The sequence below is a fragment of the Triturus cristatus genome, chromosome 2_2, assembly GCF_964204655.1.
Source record: "Triturus cristatus chromosome 2_2, aTriCri1.1, whole genome shotgun sequence".
Taxonomy (NCBI): domain Eukaryota; kingdom Metazoa; phylum Chordata; class Amphibia; order Caudata; family Salamandridae; genus Triturus; species Triturus cristatus.
Genome location: NC_140582.1, coordinates 321,833,419 through 321,850,282, shown reverse-complemented (window position 1 = coordinate 321,850,282; position 16,864 = coordinate 321,833,419). Strand labels below are relative to the sequence as shown.

At 44.2% G+C, this 16,864-nt stretch overlaps 1 protein-coding gene across 2 annotated transcripts in view; it reads right to left on the bottom strand.

Annotated features, from left to right (window-relative positions):
• Window positions 1–16,864, bottom strand: part of LEF1 (lymphoid enhancer binding factor 1) — a 233,642-nt gene that overhangs the window by 180,860 nt on the left and 35,918 nt on the right. For both annotated transcript variants that reach the window (XM_085641386.1, XM_085641387.1), the window contains exon 3: window positions 2,629–2,762. In XM_085641386.1, coding sequence (XP_085497512.1) covers window positions 2,629–2,762 — 134 coding nt within the window. The remainder of the gene's footprint in view (window positions 1–2,628; window positions 2,763–16,864) is intronic.

Here is a 16,864-nt window from a genome sequence, read left to right as displayed (position 1 = left end):
GGCAATTAATAGTGGTTAGGGCCCCCTTACAAGGGCGCTAACCATTGTTAACCTCTCAGAAGTGGACAGGAAGACAATAATAATTATAATTAGTGTTTTTAGTAGTATTATTATTAGTGTAATTGCTAATAAAAGCTACTGTATTCACACAGCGAAGCCACCTTAAGTTATGATCAGAGGGAGAAAATTCAATCAAAATTTGCACATGTTGGAGTGGGCTCTAGTGGAAGAGGTAAGCCTTAGGCAGGTATGGATAGATGGCAAGGTGGCAGAGGACTTGAGGGGCCAGGGCGGACTGGACGGACATGCTACACCACCTGACTGGTGCAATGGACATGTCAGCGGATGAGTCTTCTGAGAAGGACGAATAGTGCGCGAGAGGATGCCACATGGGTGTGTTGAGTAAACACCGTATATGGGGGTATAGGAATAGGGCTGACCTGGTGGGTGGGATTCATTTGTGCCGCATCAGAGTGAGGCTGTTTCACCAGGGGACGGGGGGGTTCTAGGTGTGCTGGGGTGGGCTGGGGATTGTTCTTTACAGGTGTTGTAGATTACAAAGTAAGACTGTTATCTACTGGGGATCGAATAGTTCGATGGGAAATTGTGAAAGGATTACACAAGAATACATTATAGAATGTACCACCAAATGAATGCGTCTGTGTAATGAATGGAAATGTTGATATATTTGAAATCGCAATTAATACAGAGTCTTAAGAAAAATCAAAATTTGCAACTCAACGCATTCTAAACCTATGGTGTCCCATTGGAATTCTTTTGTTCTTCGGCCTGCAGAATGGACATTGAAAAAATATAGTCTTGAGATACCTATGGCATTAAGCAGCACAGGTTACATCTTTGCTCCATGCGAGTATTGCACCACACGTTTGAGTTAAGTCATGAGAAGTACAAGTTCTCTTCAACCTCACCATGACTACTTTTGGAAAGAATGTCACCTCTGTGATTACACATTGAGTCATGTAGTATAACACAGAATGGTGAGGGCCCTCTAACATACATTCATTGCTTGGGATACAGAGCTGGTTAAAGCATCTACCTCTGCTGCATTGTGCATGCCTTTCCAAACTCCTATACAATTGTGCCATGTACAAAGCATTATTATCAGCACACATATTTATTGTGAGTTGCTGCATACACTCACAGTGACATAAAACGCATTATACGATTGGAGATCAAATAAAGTACATTAAAATTAGCTAACATAAAAAAGAACAACGGCAAGGTGCACACATTAGCGAGGAGAGACACAACACAACATAGGTGCAAATAAATGGTTGTCGCATTCTGTATGTAGTGATTAATATTAGAGTTCTGTCTGTTATTAAGTGTCTCGAATTTTCCCACAGAAGAGTACTGAGAAATCACGCATAATTTCCCTAAAATGTGGAAGACTGAATTAGAATTAAGGGTTTTTTGATTCCAGACGTACAAAATTACACATTATACTATATACCCTCCTTAAAACGTGAAGTTTAAGTTTACATATAAGAAAGAAGCTCTGCACACTCAAAAATGAAACTGTGTACAAAGCGTGGTTTAATGGGAGCATACTTGAAACTGGGAATGTTGGGAAGGGGTTCCTACTCATCACATTCTATCAAAATTATTTTCCAAAATTCTTTTTGGTACCACTGAGCCAACATCCGTCTTTTCCTTGCTGTGTGCTGCTGAACTCTTTGCTTCCACTCTAGAGCAGATGTTTCTACACCCCACTGGTCTATGCTCACATTGACGTACACCAATCACATATCACCATTGTGGTCTGTCACTGTGGTCTGTGCCAATAAGTGCATGCACACTATTTCTTTTCGCTAAACACATTCCAAAAGACTCTCATTTTAGTAAGAAAAGAATGAAGCTTTGTCGAGCAATGTTTCCAGCTTTGAAAAAACACAATCCTCTTGGAAGTCACAACAAACGTTTAGAAATACAACGGAGCAGAAGCATTCAGGAGAACAGTGACAGGAGAAAAAAGCTGGGCTGTCCTATCTGGACCCAAGAAAGGGCCACTTCATGCCAGATTTTTTGTAAGATATATTGACATACAAAAATATCTAAAATGAAGTCATTTACAATTTCATTAACTATCCTGACTAATCTGGCATGGATTAGCCCCATTTGGACACAGTATTGATCTATTACCTGCTGAACACCATCTGCAGCACAAAGTCAGATCCCTCTCGCTCGAGATCTAATATCAGAACCACCTCATTAGTCAGTGGAGGAGATCTTTTCTAATCTGTCTGTTAGAAACCTTTTGGTACAAATTACAAGTAGAAAAAAGAAGCAAATGTGCATAACCCAGTCTACAAGCCACCGAAACTCCTGCAGAGCAATCACCAAGATCTTTTCGGCCAGCAAGCTCACCACAACCTCCTACAATCCCAACAAATCGTTCCTTGTAGCTAACACGGAGCCCAAGCCAAGCCTCGCCGCCACTCCTGAGGTATGAATATGGAGCTATGGGTCTCCTTCATAAACCTTTAGGTCTTCCAGCGGATTTGTAAGTGAAATTCAATCTGCTATGAAAGCTCTTGAGACACAGAAGTGTAGTGAACGAGGCTAGGCATGGATGGAGCGTGCGTCCCATAAAAACACTGTACTCACTGTTCGCGGGATGGGCGGAGACAGGGATCCATTCGACATATATGGGTCACTGTTCATATTTGGCATCATGATGTACCCAGGGTAGCCCTGGTAGGACGGGCCTTTGCTGTATAATCCATCGGGATGTTTACCACCTGAAAAAACAAGTACCAAAGGTTACATTTCCTTCCGCCTTTCCTGTATGCTTCTGCGAATTTAATTAGAAACCTGTTAAATGAATAGCCTTTCTTCTCAGACCGCTACTTAAAACAGCCTCGTCCTTTGAGGAACACTTTGTGGTTACTGGGAGACTTTCATGTTTATTGCTTGAATGCGGCATTGTTATCGAACGCACAGCATGGGTCGGTTATCAGAACTTTGCACAGCAAACGCTAAAAAAACACCAGCTAAAAGCGGCCAGGCACTTTGAAGTTTGTTTTCCAAACGCAGCATCCTATCCACCTCGTTTCATGAATCCATTTTATCACTGGAGTTTTCAGCCATGGCTGAGGAGGCTCTAAGGAAAACGGGCTGACGTGTACAGGGGGCTGCTGCAACCTCATATCAACACGGAGTATAGTCTAATGTGCCAGAAGCCAGCTCAGTTAGATTCAGTTAAAAAAAATGCTTATTTTATTGATATCACGAAGGCCCAGTGCTTCATTTGAAAAAACAGAAACATACATGCAGGTGCCCAAAGTTTTTCCTAAGGGCTCACCACTGGTGCTCCCCAGTATCATGGTTACCAAATACCAAGGCTGGTTTCGCTTGACTCCACCTCATACCTCTTTCTTCTTTTTTATTCATCCCTGCCTTCTCTCTTTTTCGTTGTATTCCTGTCTGTCTCCTTCTCATTTTTAGGTCTCGCCTGACCCAGCGCATGCGCTGGTCTGGCGAGACTTATTGAGAGGGCTCCAAAAAGTGCTGCCAGGCCAGCCTAGAGCTACAGTGCATGTGCGCGGGCGCGCGCGCCACGCTTTACCGCGATTACTTTCACTTTCACGGCCGCTTTGTTGTTTGATTGCGATTGCGGCCGCTTTGCATAGCCAATAGGTCTCGCTTTTGGAACCTTATAAGTATTTAGTTATGCAACTGTTGCATGGCTAAACACTTATAAGGTCCCAAAGGCGAGACCTATTGGCAATGCCAATGATTGTTCTGCCTTTTTCTCTCTTACTTCTTTTATTATCTCTCTCTCTTTGGTTTCAGTCAAAGTCTAAAAAAAATAGGCGCTGGCTCCTAAAAATGAGTTATGGTGCAAACCACATGCAGACGTGCACAAATAAAGCACTGCATGAAGGCATTCAGATCCATGCAGTATTGTAATTGCATTTATATAGCACTTACACCGCTAACGAGGCGTTGGAGCACTTTTTTGGTGAGTAGCATGCTACTCCGGAACCCAAAAAGGATTAGTGGTGAATTAGTATAGGGATATATGAAATTAATTTGAGCGGTGGACATGTTAGTCTGTTATTTGGATTGAAAAGGATAGCGGAGGGATAGAAGAGGGAAGGGTTTGCATTTATATGGCGCTTGCTATCCCTGATGAGGTGTTGAAGTGCTTTTCTGTGGGTAGCAATCTACTCTGGACCCCAAAAAGGATTAGATTAAAAAAGGCTGGATTCAAAATGCTGGTCCACCTAGATCCATGACCTCAGGTGCACTTCCAAGACCCTCTCCCTGGAAACTAGGACTCCACCCTGGCCCTTGCGAAAAAAATATCCCCAACTCGCCGACAAATCAACCCACCTTGACATGCTGCGCACTATTGCAGAATACAGGCCTCGCATTTTTGCAGAGGCACTGGTGAGACACAACATTTAGCACCCTATACAAGTTTGGACATTAATTTATTTTCTTAATCCAACAAAACTCACTTCCAATTTTTTTTAGGACTGCGCTAATTTATCATTCTTTCTCCACTCCTAACATATTTGGGGCAATTACTTGCCTTTTGAATTAGGTGCAGCTCAAATTATCTGTAGGGAGATATTTTTGCAAGTGTGAGGTTTTGGAGACTGGGGGCCTGAATTAGAGTTTGACAGATGGGTTACTCCGTCACAAGCATGATGGATAACCAGTCCACCTTATTACAAGTGCCACAGTATAAGTGCCACAGCATATAATGCACTTGTAATAAGGCAAACTGGATATCCATCTAATTTGTAACAAGTTTGCCAAACTCTAAATCAGTCACTATGGCCCATATTTATCAAGGTTTTGCACCACACAAGGGGGCGCATGGGCGAGGTAAAACCTAAGTGAGATTTAGCAAGCCACACATACCACGTTGCATGGCCCTGCATGACTTGATAAATCTAGAGTAATGCAAGGCAGAGCAAATCGCTGCCCTTTTTCCCCCCAGAGTTTTATATAGCGCAAACTTGACCCGAAGGTATCAGAGCGCTTTACATGAGCACCAGTTGCTTTAGCTGCGGACAAATTTATTTTGGTTGGGCACGGGGAGATTAAGTGATTTGCCCAGAATCAAAGGATGTTGAGCGTCCCTGCCGAGACTCGAACTTTGTTCCCCAGCTTCGAGGTCGAGGTCTACTGCTCTAGCCGTAAGGCCACATCCTGTCCCCAAAGTTGAGTTAATCTGCGGCAGGGAGATGTCCCATAGGCGGAGCGTGGGTGTTCCTACGAATCCACCCATGGATTTTGGTGCATTCCTAGATTTACTATCAGTGTCAAAAGGCTATGCCTCCCAGGTGAGGAGTAACAAGGAGAAATATCTTTATTTCTCCTTGTTGTTTTCTCTTTCTACGTGTGCTGCATTCTGCAGCATACATAGAAAGAGGCAAATGCCTCTCAGGATTGTTTTTGGGCAGGAAGGTATCACTTCCTGCACAAAAACAATCCTCCCTACAACGCAGGCACCCTTGCAACATGGTTCAAGGGTGCCTACGTAGGCGCTAGGTAGCCAAAAGTGCGCCAGCACTAGGAAAGGACAGGAATAATGGTAAATATGTATAATGGTAAATACTGTGCGCAGCAAAACACAACAAGGTGTCTAGCTGCATTGCGCTGCGTGAAAGAATGATAAATCTGCCCCATGATTTTAAAAATATGTTTTTGTATTTTTTCACGTGATAACAATATTATGGCGGCCACAGGCAGACAGTTTCACACCGCTGGGCTGGGTTGGGCTTGGCATTTAGATGCATTGGGCCCGCACACTGCAAGCTCTTTTGTACTTCCCCACTTCCCCCAACTTAAGCTAAGATTATATTTACTGAAGGCTTAATGAAGAGCCGCATGGCTATAGCATTTAGTCTAGAAACATCTCACACATGTACCTCAATGCTGAAGCCGGGTCTGGGAACCTAAAGTTGAGGCCTTGAGCCTAAATTAAGATCTACCCCATGCAGGCCTGTTTAGGGTCCTCCGATTTAAGATTCAAGTATGGAAGGCTTAGACATCGGTCCTGTGCATGAGACCAAATGATGGAGACTTTGCTGCTCATGCCGTGTATAGGTGGCTTGTCTAGGTGCATTAGGTGCATAGTGCACAGAGTCACTCAATGCCTCAAACTTGAACGTTTAGAGTGACATTCACAAAGCCTCAAATCTTTAGGATTAAGATGAGGCCTCATGATCCAAGCTTTTGGGGGTGGGATGTCTCAAGTCTGAACTTAATTTGGGGCCTCACTTATTGATGATTTTGTGGAATTGCTCAGGAGCCAGGTTTTTCATCCATAGACTAATCCTTAATATGAGAAGGTACTTCTGCTTGTGGAGCAATTGCCCAGTGAGAGCATGGACCTTGCCACTTGCACTGTAAATGAATCATGAAAATTCATAGGTTTACAATGTAAGGTACACCCAAGGAAAATGAATGGTAGCGCCCAGGCTCCCTACTAAGTCTTGAAATGGGACTATTTTACTATCAAGCTTTAAACATTGCGTGAAAAATTATTTTTTTTAGGAAATAAAATTATGTTTTCATTCCTGACAGGGTTATCTTGAAGACTGCAACAACCTATTTTATTTTAAAACCTGGATATTTACAGTCAATGTTGCTTTCTTTGCCGTTGGGAATTCACATGGATGAAAAGATGTATTTTCCACTTAATGGCTTTCTTCATGTCCAGCAGCAATGAAAGTTGATTGCCTTTTTGAGGCAGGTGACAGTGTCACTAGCCTACAATTATCACAAGGACAGCATGGGAGGAAGCTTGGCTAGAGTGCTTGGATTCCATTATGCCACATATTTTTAGGTTGAAACCTACCAGAGAGGGCAGCTGTCAGGTTGCAAAGGCATATTGGGGACATGCTGAAAGCTAACCTAGAAATGCATTCCGCCCATTGCTTGCCATTAGCTTTGCGTCTTGTCACCCACATTTGCCTGCTTTCTGTTCGCTAACTTTTATTTGTTTTAGGCTGTCCAGCTTGAGTTAGTCTCTTCCAAGGAGGGTAACCTTTTTACTACCTTCAATTGGCCCCTTCTATTCTTTCACGGCGGCTTGCTTTTTTGGAACCCATTTTTTTTGTGAAGCACTTCATGAGAATGCATGTTTTAAAGCTGTCTCTTCTTGTGTGCCTCCCCCCATGCTCTCTATAGCTTCTGCAAGGCATTTTGTGGATTTTGCAATCAACTTTACCATAAGCTGTTTTGGTTTTGGCGTGGTTAACAAGAATACTAACTTGGCATGAGTTGCATTTTAGTTTCTACTTTTAACTAACCTTAGCTTCTTCATTTTTGCATTGGTTGAATTAAATCTGCCTATATCTGCTCTCTCTTTCTGTGTGTTTTGTTATCTACCTGAAAAGCTTACTTTAGGTCGGCCTTCCAGACAGCACGTTTTCTGGCTGAAAAAGACATATTGGGGACTTACCAAGAACACACAGGGGCTTGGAACCCACCATTGCTTACCATTGGTTTCTTTCCTGCCTGCTTCTTATTAGATGTTTCTTTGTCAGTCTTTCAATTGTCCCTACCATGAAGCACAGCCTCTTTAGCCATGTCCTCTACTTTTTCTTTTTGTTTAAGCACTCCATGAGAGTGCATGATTTCATGCTGTCTCCCTTGAGTGCTTTTACCCCACTTGCTCTCTGTGTGTATGTCCTTCTTTCCGACCACTCACACTTGTGTTGCTCTCTCACCTTGATACTTCTGTCCCCGTGCTCCACGTTGCTATATTTCACCATGCTTCTGCCCACCGCACTCCACACTGCTCTCTTTAACTGTGTGCTTATGCCCACCACACTCCATGTTGCTCTTCTTTAATAATGTTCTCTCCAACTTGCTGCTTTTTCCCACTCACCCGCCGTGTTGCTTCACCCCTGCCCACTCCCGTAACCAACTCGTTCATCATTTATTTTTTTAAAGCAATTCGAGCTCCATTTCAAAACAGCGCTTTCATGTTCTTTTTCTATAATCTACTCATCCATTTCAGATAGGTAAATAAAAAAGACAATACAGTGCGCTTTGTAAATGCAAGAGTGTGTGTTGAATGCATGAGCCTGCCTCCAAAATGATGTGTCAGTCCTGTCATTAGGTCTTTTTGAGCACTGGTGCACAGCAGCCTCGATTCTGTTTAACATGGCTAAACAATACTAAACCCAATAGGTCTCTTAGGCAAGACCTATTGGCTTGACCAGTGCTTGTTTTTCTTGGCAGTATTTCTTTGAAAACACGGAGTAAAACAGGTCAGTATGCTGCTTATCTCTTATGATGGCTACCTCCTTGCAATTTAAGATGCTCTGCACTCAGAGGTATGCACAAGCTGACATTCCTGTTACTGAGCTCCAGCAGCTGCCCAGTGATGCCTGTCTGTAGAAAGTGAAGGTGGGAAACCGGGAAGCTCAGGAGAGAAGGAGTGAAAAACATCAAAGTAGTTTTGAGATAAAAAAACAAATGTATAAAAAAGGCAAATCACTGCAGTAGGAGGCAAATGGGTGCAGAGAGAAAGGGAGAAGTCAATTAGGCGTGTCTAGAGGGGTCACAGGTGTGACCCCTGGCTTGCCCTTTGTGATCCCTGGCTCTTCCTTTGAGACCCCTGACCTCAGAGGTGGCAAAATAAGTGCAAGGAACACTGGCACCTCTTGTCCATATAGAGGTTGGTTGGGGCTCCCCTTTCCTTATTTTCAGTCAGTTTTGAAACACACTAATAGTGAATATCATATTATTCACTATTAGTGCAAGAAAAAAAGAGAGAACGGTGAGCTGGAATATGACCCTATCTGGCAGATGAGGTAAGTAAAAAATGCTTTTAAATGTATGTTGTGTGTGCTTTCTGGTGAGAGTGTGCTTATGTAAGAGAAATTTTGTGTATGAGTCAATGTGTGTGTGTACTTGTAAACGTGTGTGTGAGTAAAAGTAAAGGTCACATTGTTTGTCATGTCTCTTCCCTACCTCAGGCATTTTGGTGAACTGATGATGCCCATGCTCACTGCAGGCCTTATGTTTACCGAATCCATTTCCAAGAATCAAAAGGGACGTCCTGTGTTTTAGAGGTATTTTTATGACGTATTCCTTAGCTGGGCTATGTAGAACGGTGTGATTGTCAGACCTGCTAAGTCACACAGTGCCACCGTGTGACACACGATATTGGTTCCTTTCACACGGTCGCCCAGTGAGGAGCTGATATCTCACAGTGGGCACACAACTAGCTGGGAAACCCCTGAAGGAGCAGTTTTTCAGCTAATTGGCTAGAGGTTTATCTCAGCCGATGTCCATTACGAGGTGTGAAACCTACTCAGGACATCGGCAGCTGCCTCAAAAGCTTTCATTTTGCTTTTTGTTAGGGGGTGAGAGAAAGGGGAGGCATTGTGCGAGGGGGGCAGTAGATTTAGAAGTGCCTTGTGCTGTACTCAGCACTAAGACCCGCCCCCTTCATGGCCACACCCCTCCCCACACAGTGAGAAAAATTCACATGTTGGCAGGTCTGGATTGTGTTCTTACATTGTCTCTTTGTACAGTTTCTCGTGCAGTGGCGGCTGCTCCCGAGAAGCAGCAGTGGGGCATAAAGGGAGGAAGAGAGGGGGGAGGGGTTAAAAAAAATTCTGCCCTCTACCTATTCCTGGCTTTTTCTCTGCAAACAGGAAACAGGAAGCACCCGGGCTCCCAGGCCCAAAAATTGCCAATCACAACGCTGCAATGCACCGTTGTGATTGGTCTAAGCTCGGTGGTTCGGCGCTCAGCCAGGGAATGGGAGCCTGGGCATGTTCTCAACCTAAGCTGCAATGCAGCCTGGGTGTAGAACATGCAAAATGCGCATGAATGTGTGGCCCAGCCCAAGAGGCCAGGCCAAACATTCATGCGCACTTACATAGTGCCCACCACTCCTCCCTCTGCTCTGAGGGCAGAGCAGATCTGCCCCGCCAAGACGCCACAGCAGGAACAAATAAAATGCTAATAACGTTGAGGTATTATCAGTTTATTTTTCCTTTTTTAGGTCGAGGACTACCGGTCTGCCGAAGGCAGAACCGGAAGTCGGAAGATTTAATGTTTTCTAGAGTGGCTATTTAGCCCGCCTCTCTTTTAGCTTCTCCTCCATTGGCTGGCTTCCTAAACGGAGGCCAGCTATTGGAGGAGAGAGCCGTCCCTCCAAATAGGCTCCGTCTTTTTCAGATTCGGGGGCGTGTTTTTTGGTGTTCTTTCCACTTTTTAGCCACGCCCCCGAATCTGAAAACCGCCGCTGCCTCACTCGCTGGCCTAATTGCCGCTGACCCACAACATGAAACGTGATCCCGTCGGTGAAACGCAATGCGTTTCCAACACAACGCACATCCTGTAGTGCTGAAAGTTACTTCAAGGCGAGATCGATTGCATTGTCCTAATTCCGTAAGTGTTTCCAGCGTATATGGTTTATTGTTTTTGGCGATAAAGTGCATTTTGTGACGAGCAGTACCTTCCATGGAACTTTAAAGCTTGTGTTTTGCTGTTATGTTTCGCAACGTTACCCCCTCACGCGTGTCTGGTTACAGCTGAAATGTCGTCATCGTGTTTAATGGGTGAGCCTATGGGATGGCTCAGGCGTGTGAAGCGACCTCGGTCACAAGGTAGAGTCCCAGCAGGGCCGACGCAGCTCTTCATTCTCCCGAAGTCGAGACTATCAGCGTAAATCTGGGAGTCACTTCATTGTAAATTTTAGGTTAAATGTTCAAGCAACTTTTATGTTGTGACTGTGACTCAATATTATACACTACCTCCACTTCAGTGTCACTCGCTGGCCTAATTGCCGCTGACCCACAACATGAAACGTGATCCCGTCGGTGAAACGCAATGCGTTTCCAACACAACGCACATCCTGTAGTGCTGAAAGTTACTTCAAGGCGAGATCGATTGCATTGTCCTAATTCCGTAAGTGTTTCCAGCGTATATGGTTTATTGTTTTTGGCGATAAAGTGCATTTTGTGACGAGCAGTACCTTCCATGGTACTTTAAAGCTTGTGTTTTACTGTTATGTTTTGCAACGTTACCCCCTCACGCGTGTCTGGTTACAACTGAAATGTCGTCATCATGTTTAATGGGTGAGCCTATGGGATGACTCAGGCGTGTGAAGCGACCTCGGTCACAAGGTAGAGTCCCAGCAGGGCCGACGCAGCTCTTCATTCTCCCGAAGTCGAGACTATCAGCGTAAAAACTGGGAGTCACTTCATTGTAAATTTTAGGTTAAATGTTCAAGCAACTTTTATGTTGTGACTGTGACTCAATATTATACACTACCTCCACTTCAGTGTCACTCGCTGGCCTAATTGCCGCTGACCCACAACATGAAACGTGATCCCGTCGGTGAAACGCAATGCGTTTCCAACACAACACACATCCTGTAGTGCTGAAAGTTACTTCAAGGCGAAATCGATTGCATTGTCCTAATTCTGTAAGTGTTTCCAGCGTATATGGTTTATTGTTTTTGGCGATAAAGTGCATTTTGTGACGAGCAGTACCTTCCATGGTACTTTAAAGCTTGTGTTTTGCTGTTATGTTTCGCAACGTTACCCCCTCACGCGTGTCTGGTTACAGCTGAAATGTCGTCATCGTGTTTAATGGTTGAGCCTATGGGATGGCTCAGGCGTGTGAAGCGACCTCGGTCACAAGGTAGAGTCCCAGCAGGGCCGACGCAGCTCTTCATTCTCCCGAAGTCGTTAGTTGAGCTCCATTACATTGCTGTACTAGGTGACGCCTTTTATGTACAGCGCTTAGGAGTTGCAGTCTCTGGTCATAGGAGCTATGGTAATCCCGCACAATGTATTGTATTTGTTATCTTGAAGTCGTTTGTGTCTTGTGCGCGCTTTTCGTTGGGAGCTTGTGGAACTGTGGCCCTCTGTTCCCGGCTGCCACATAAATAACTTTAAACTGAAGAGATCTTGAACGAAGAAGCGCTGTTCTCTGCGAACACTTCAAGAATATTCTTTGGCGCTATACATGCAGATACGTGAACTCAGATGACGTGCTCTACAATACTGATTAAGTCATCAACAACTACGTTAAAAATCCTTATGGCCATCTAAGTCCACGCTGCAGGTCCCGTTTATATTTATCTTCACCTTAGATAATTTGTGTTTTCCATAACTCTCTCTACCTCACTACTCCACTCTATCTCACTACCTCACTATCTCACAACTTCTCTCTCTCAAAACATCACTACCTCATTCTCTAGCTCACAACTTCACTCTTTCTCACTCACTACCTCAATCACTCTCTATCTCACTACCTCACTCTTTCTATCTCACTAACTCACTTTCACTCTCTCTTTCATTACCTCTCTCTCTATCTCACTACATCACAACATCACTCTCTGCTTATATATCACTACCTCACAACATCCCTCTCCCTCACTACCTCACTCTTTCACTACCTCACTCTTTCACTACCTCACTCTCTCACTACCTCACTCTCTCTATCTCACTACCTCACTCTCTATCTACCTCACTCTCTATCTCACTACCTCACTCTCTATCTACCTCACTCTCTCTCACTACCGCACTCTTTATTTCAATACCTCACTCTCTCTCTCACTACCTCACTCTCTCTCTGCTAATGCAATAGGTATCACATATGCAAAAAAAGCTAATGCCAATAGAAATGACAATGCCATTTATTTAGGGATACAAAAATGATAAAAAAAATAATGAGCAATACCAATAGCTCTACCTATAATATTGCCGAGACCATTGCATTGTAAATGCTTGTTTTTCACTGCGATCAGCAGTGGGGCGACGCTCCTCCGCCTCAGCGGAGGAGCCACCACTGTTCTTGTGGTCTTAAAAACATTCAAAAAGAGAACAAAGCCACCTCCATAGAAAAGACCTTCACCCTTGGCTCTTAGCTCTGGACTACCAACTAAAATCTACTCTACACCTTCAGAAAATGCTGTAGTTTCAAAGAAGGAAGGAGCTTCGGACTAGAGGGCCCCACAGAATGCCATAAGCACCACCTCGGTGTTCATCAGTGGCGGCTCCTCCGCAATGGTGGAGGAGCATCGCCCCACTGCCTGGCTCAGAGCCAGCAAATGTAAAATAAAATGATGTTCTTGCATCTTTTCATTTTGCATTTTGCTGGCTCTGAGCCAGCAGTGTTGGGAGGGGTGGGACCTAGGCACGAGAGGGGGTAGGTGGAGTGCTACGTGCACTCAACTCCCTAAGTACTCATATGTGTTTTGGCCGGCCATCTGAGACCGACCAAAACACACATGCGCACTTGACTGCCTGGTCCGAGCAGGGCATCTTTCCTGCCTGCTCAGACCAATGCCTGGGCTGCTTTCACATGAGAGCAGCACGGGGATTGCAGGAAGTCTGGGATGTGGTCCGAGTGCTTGCTAGGACCAGGAAGGACTGTGCCAAGTGTGACGCGGGAGGTGGGAGGAAGCTCCAGGTAAGCTTTTACTATAGTTTTGTTTTTATTATAACCCCCCCTCCCACCCGATCCCCCTTTCCACCGCCCACCACCCCTTTATTGTGGCGGCCGCGACTAGTTGGTGAGGAGTAAAAATGTAAGGTTCCTTGGACATCGCCTGTTAAAAAACAGCAAGAATGCAACAGACGTACATCTTCATTGCATGCAGAATGCGCATTATGGCATGGACAGTGTTAACGATCCCCTTCAAACAGTTTTGAAAACAAAAATGTTTTAAAACATTTTGTCAGCCTTAAAGCACCTTCTTCCTTGCCCTATCTCCCATTCTGACTCAAGAGTGTCTTACCCTCCCTAGCTTTTTTCTGAGACCGTCATGTCCCATCATTAAACAATCCCCCCGGAACTAAAATAGTTCCACCATCAAATAATTGTACAAGTACAGAAAAGGCAGTGAATTCGTTTTGAGATGACACAGACACAGATTTTGTTATGTTTCCTACAGAGAACACTGTAATTAAATAATGTTGCACTTCATCCACATTCATAAGTCTGAGCCCAGCACTACACATCAGCATACCCAAATTCCAGATAACCTTAGAAAACTCTGATCTTTAGGTCAATTACATTGTTTTATTTTTCATTTACTGGCTCTGAGCTAGGCATTGGGGCGGAGCTCCTTCGACATTGCGGAGGAGCCGCCACTGTCAACAACTACTTCAACAAGCGCACAAGCTGTTCTACATTTCCTTCTCTGACTAGTTTCTTCAAGACAGACAGACACATGACTCTTTCAGTCTCCTATTTTGAACCCTGAAGCCATTCCTCAATGAGTTCTTGTGTTATACTTGTGTGACTTTATTACCATTTAATGCTGTATTGTTAAACTAAAGGGTCGATTACGATGTCGTTTGGAAAGGCTCCGAACGGCATTTGATTTGTCCGAATCCGATTCGGAACCTGCCTTTCCATACAGCTTGGACACTTTTCCTAACAAGCGATTACGATGGCTGGAAAGCGTTTGGACTGTCCGACTAGGTTTCAAAAGGCATTGGGAGTAACCGAGTTGGTCAGAGCTGAATCATAGCGGTCTACGGACCGTGTTCCCAGGCGAGCGATTAGGAAGTCAGATTTGAACAGCCTTTAGGAATCGGTTGTTCTGAGATGGATCATCTGTCACAATCTGACATTGGAGGCCCGTAGCAGCCCCCCTTCACCTGGGGCCCTCTGAATCGGGCCAGGGGGGTACCCATGGGGGTCTCCCTTCCCATGCATGTACAGTGCGGCAGTCACCATGGGGTGCCCGCCACAGGGTGCAAAGTTTTCCCCAACAACCCTTTTTGTCAATGGGAGCCTGTGTTCTCGTTCGGAACACAGGCTCCCATTGATGTCAATGGGAATCTGACCGAACGATGTTGGGAAGCATCATAATCGGTCGGTTGGACTCACAGAACCCAATTCGTTCTGAAGAGTTTCCAAACTAAATTGTAATCGGACCCTATTAATCTTATGAATACCCTCTTGTACCTCTTAGAACTTTGTCACACAACATGTACTTTGGTGATTGTTTAACATTGTTCAAAATTCTGTCCATCAATTGTTCTTTTTGCATTCTTTTTTAATGGATGGTAGGGCCTGCTAGGAAGGGCTCTAAGACTATTAGAATATTAGAATATTCCACCTCTAGAGGGCAGAATGTTCTAATTGTAAAACAAAAGCCTCACGGAGCCCGAGGGGGTTGAAATCACCTTGGGCTCCGTAAGGCCTTTGTTCACAGCAACCTGAAGAGAACCCAAGTTTCCTACTTAGGATTATTTTTCCTCAAACATTTATAAAGCACGGTTTTATCCAGGATTTCGTCCAACCAGACACTAGACACTAAAATGCAGAAGCCTTCTGGTCACTCTGAATCTTTCCTGTCTCTGGCAATGCACAAAAACTAGCACACATCCATTTTTGTCGGAACTGTAATGACTTCCAGTATCCAACAAACCAACCTTTATGCCCTGTACAAAGACACCCTACCTCTCTTTCTCCAAATGTCATTTGATTGAAAACAGTCTACCACAACTAAAGACAAAAAAGCCCTGGCAAACCCAGTTTTCCTGGGTTTGACAAGACTAAGACTTTTTTCAAACACTGCAATGTTCAACTGTCAATTTAAAAATGCTAAGGTCAAAAGCAATCATGCATATGTTTACAAAAAATTTAAACGTGACCAACCTTACAAATTCTTTTTTTTTTTTAAATAAAATGAAAGCAAAACAAAAGAAGAGATTGGCCCACTAGCCTTTGCAAGGAAGTGATCTTCTTTTAGGCGGCCATGCACATGTCCACAGCTAATATGCCTTCATTCACAGGGAAGAAAGCCAGTAGCTGAAGTCAGCTGACCCATTGTCCTATGCTGTACTGGGTGGAGGCAAAATATGAATTACTCTTAAACAGACCATTGGACACCTCCACCTCAGGTAATCCACGTCGCTGACCCAATTCAGGAGGGACCTCAAATGATCTTCTAATAATCCTCCACCCTGTCCGGCCATCGGCCCCTCTCCCCCAACGCCTTGAGACCCTCACTTGTGAGTAGCAAAGCTATACAAAACCCTGATGATTGATGTAATGCACACAGAGGACTGACCAAAAGCTCCTCTACGCATATATAAATCTATGTATAATTTATTGTGTTTTTTAGAAAAAGCATGAGATGGCCTAGACAGCTAAAGGTGTTTGTAGGCCAATCTTAAAAATAAAACTGTGTCAGGTATACCAAATTTAAGAGCTATTGTTTGGGGATTAATGGCATAGTGTTCCATAGCTACTTGGTTGTCATAAATGGAAGCCACTAACTAATGCCGCACACATGCCAATAAAAAACTTTATGCTGAGACGTTTTCAGTGCACTACCACTTCCAGACACTGCCTTTAATAATACATACTCTTTGGATACTTCCATCCCTCTTCCAAATTCTTTAACTGACTACTTGTACACAATGTTTCTCATATTGTTTTTATTTGTGTATTTCGAGCCCTAGTTGTATCTTGAAAATCCAGAACACTTGCTAGATTGACTGTTAAACTCATTCACACTGAACCCTGTGATTGGGGATTTCCAAAAATGAATAGGTGGAATATAGTTCAACTGCCAGAAAAACACATAAATGCGTCCACCATTGAGGAATGTTCAAAAGGCACCCCCGAAAGGTTAAGAGACAGTGCAATCACCACATAGCCATCTTAACCTCTTCAGTGCCCTGCCCTTTCCCCGCCCTGTGCAGGGCGTTGCATTAGCGGGCGGGGTTCATGACGAGATAGTCTCGTCATGGGCACAGCGCAACCGCGCTCCATGACGAGACCATCTCGTCATGGGCACTGAAGGGGTTAAAAAAAAAATCACACATATCAAAAGACAGCGTAGCGTCTCACATTCTGTTGCTGTCAGAAGAACAAACTACAC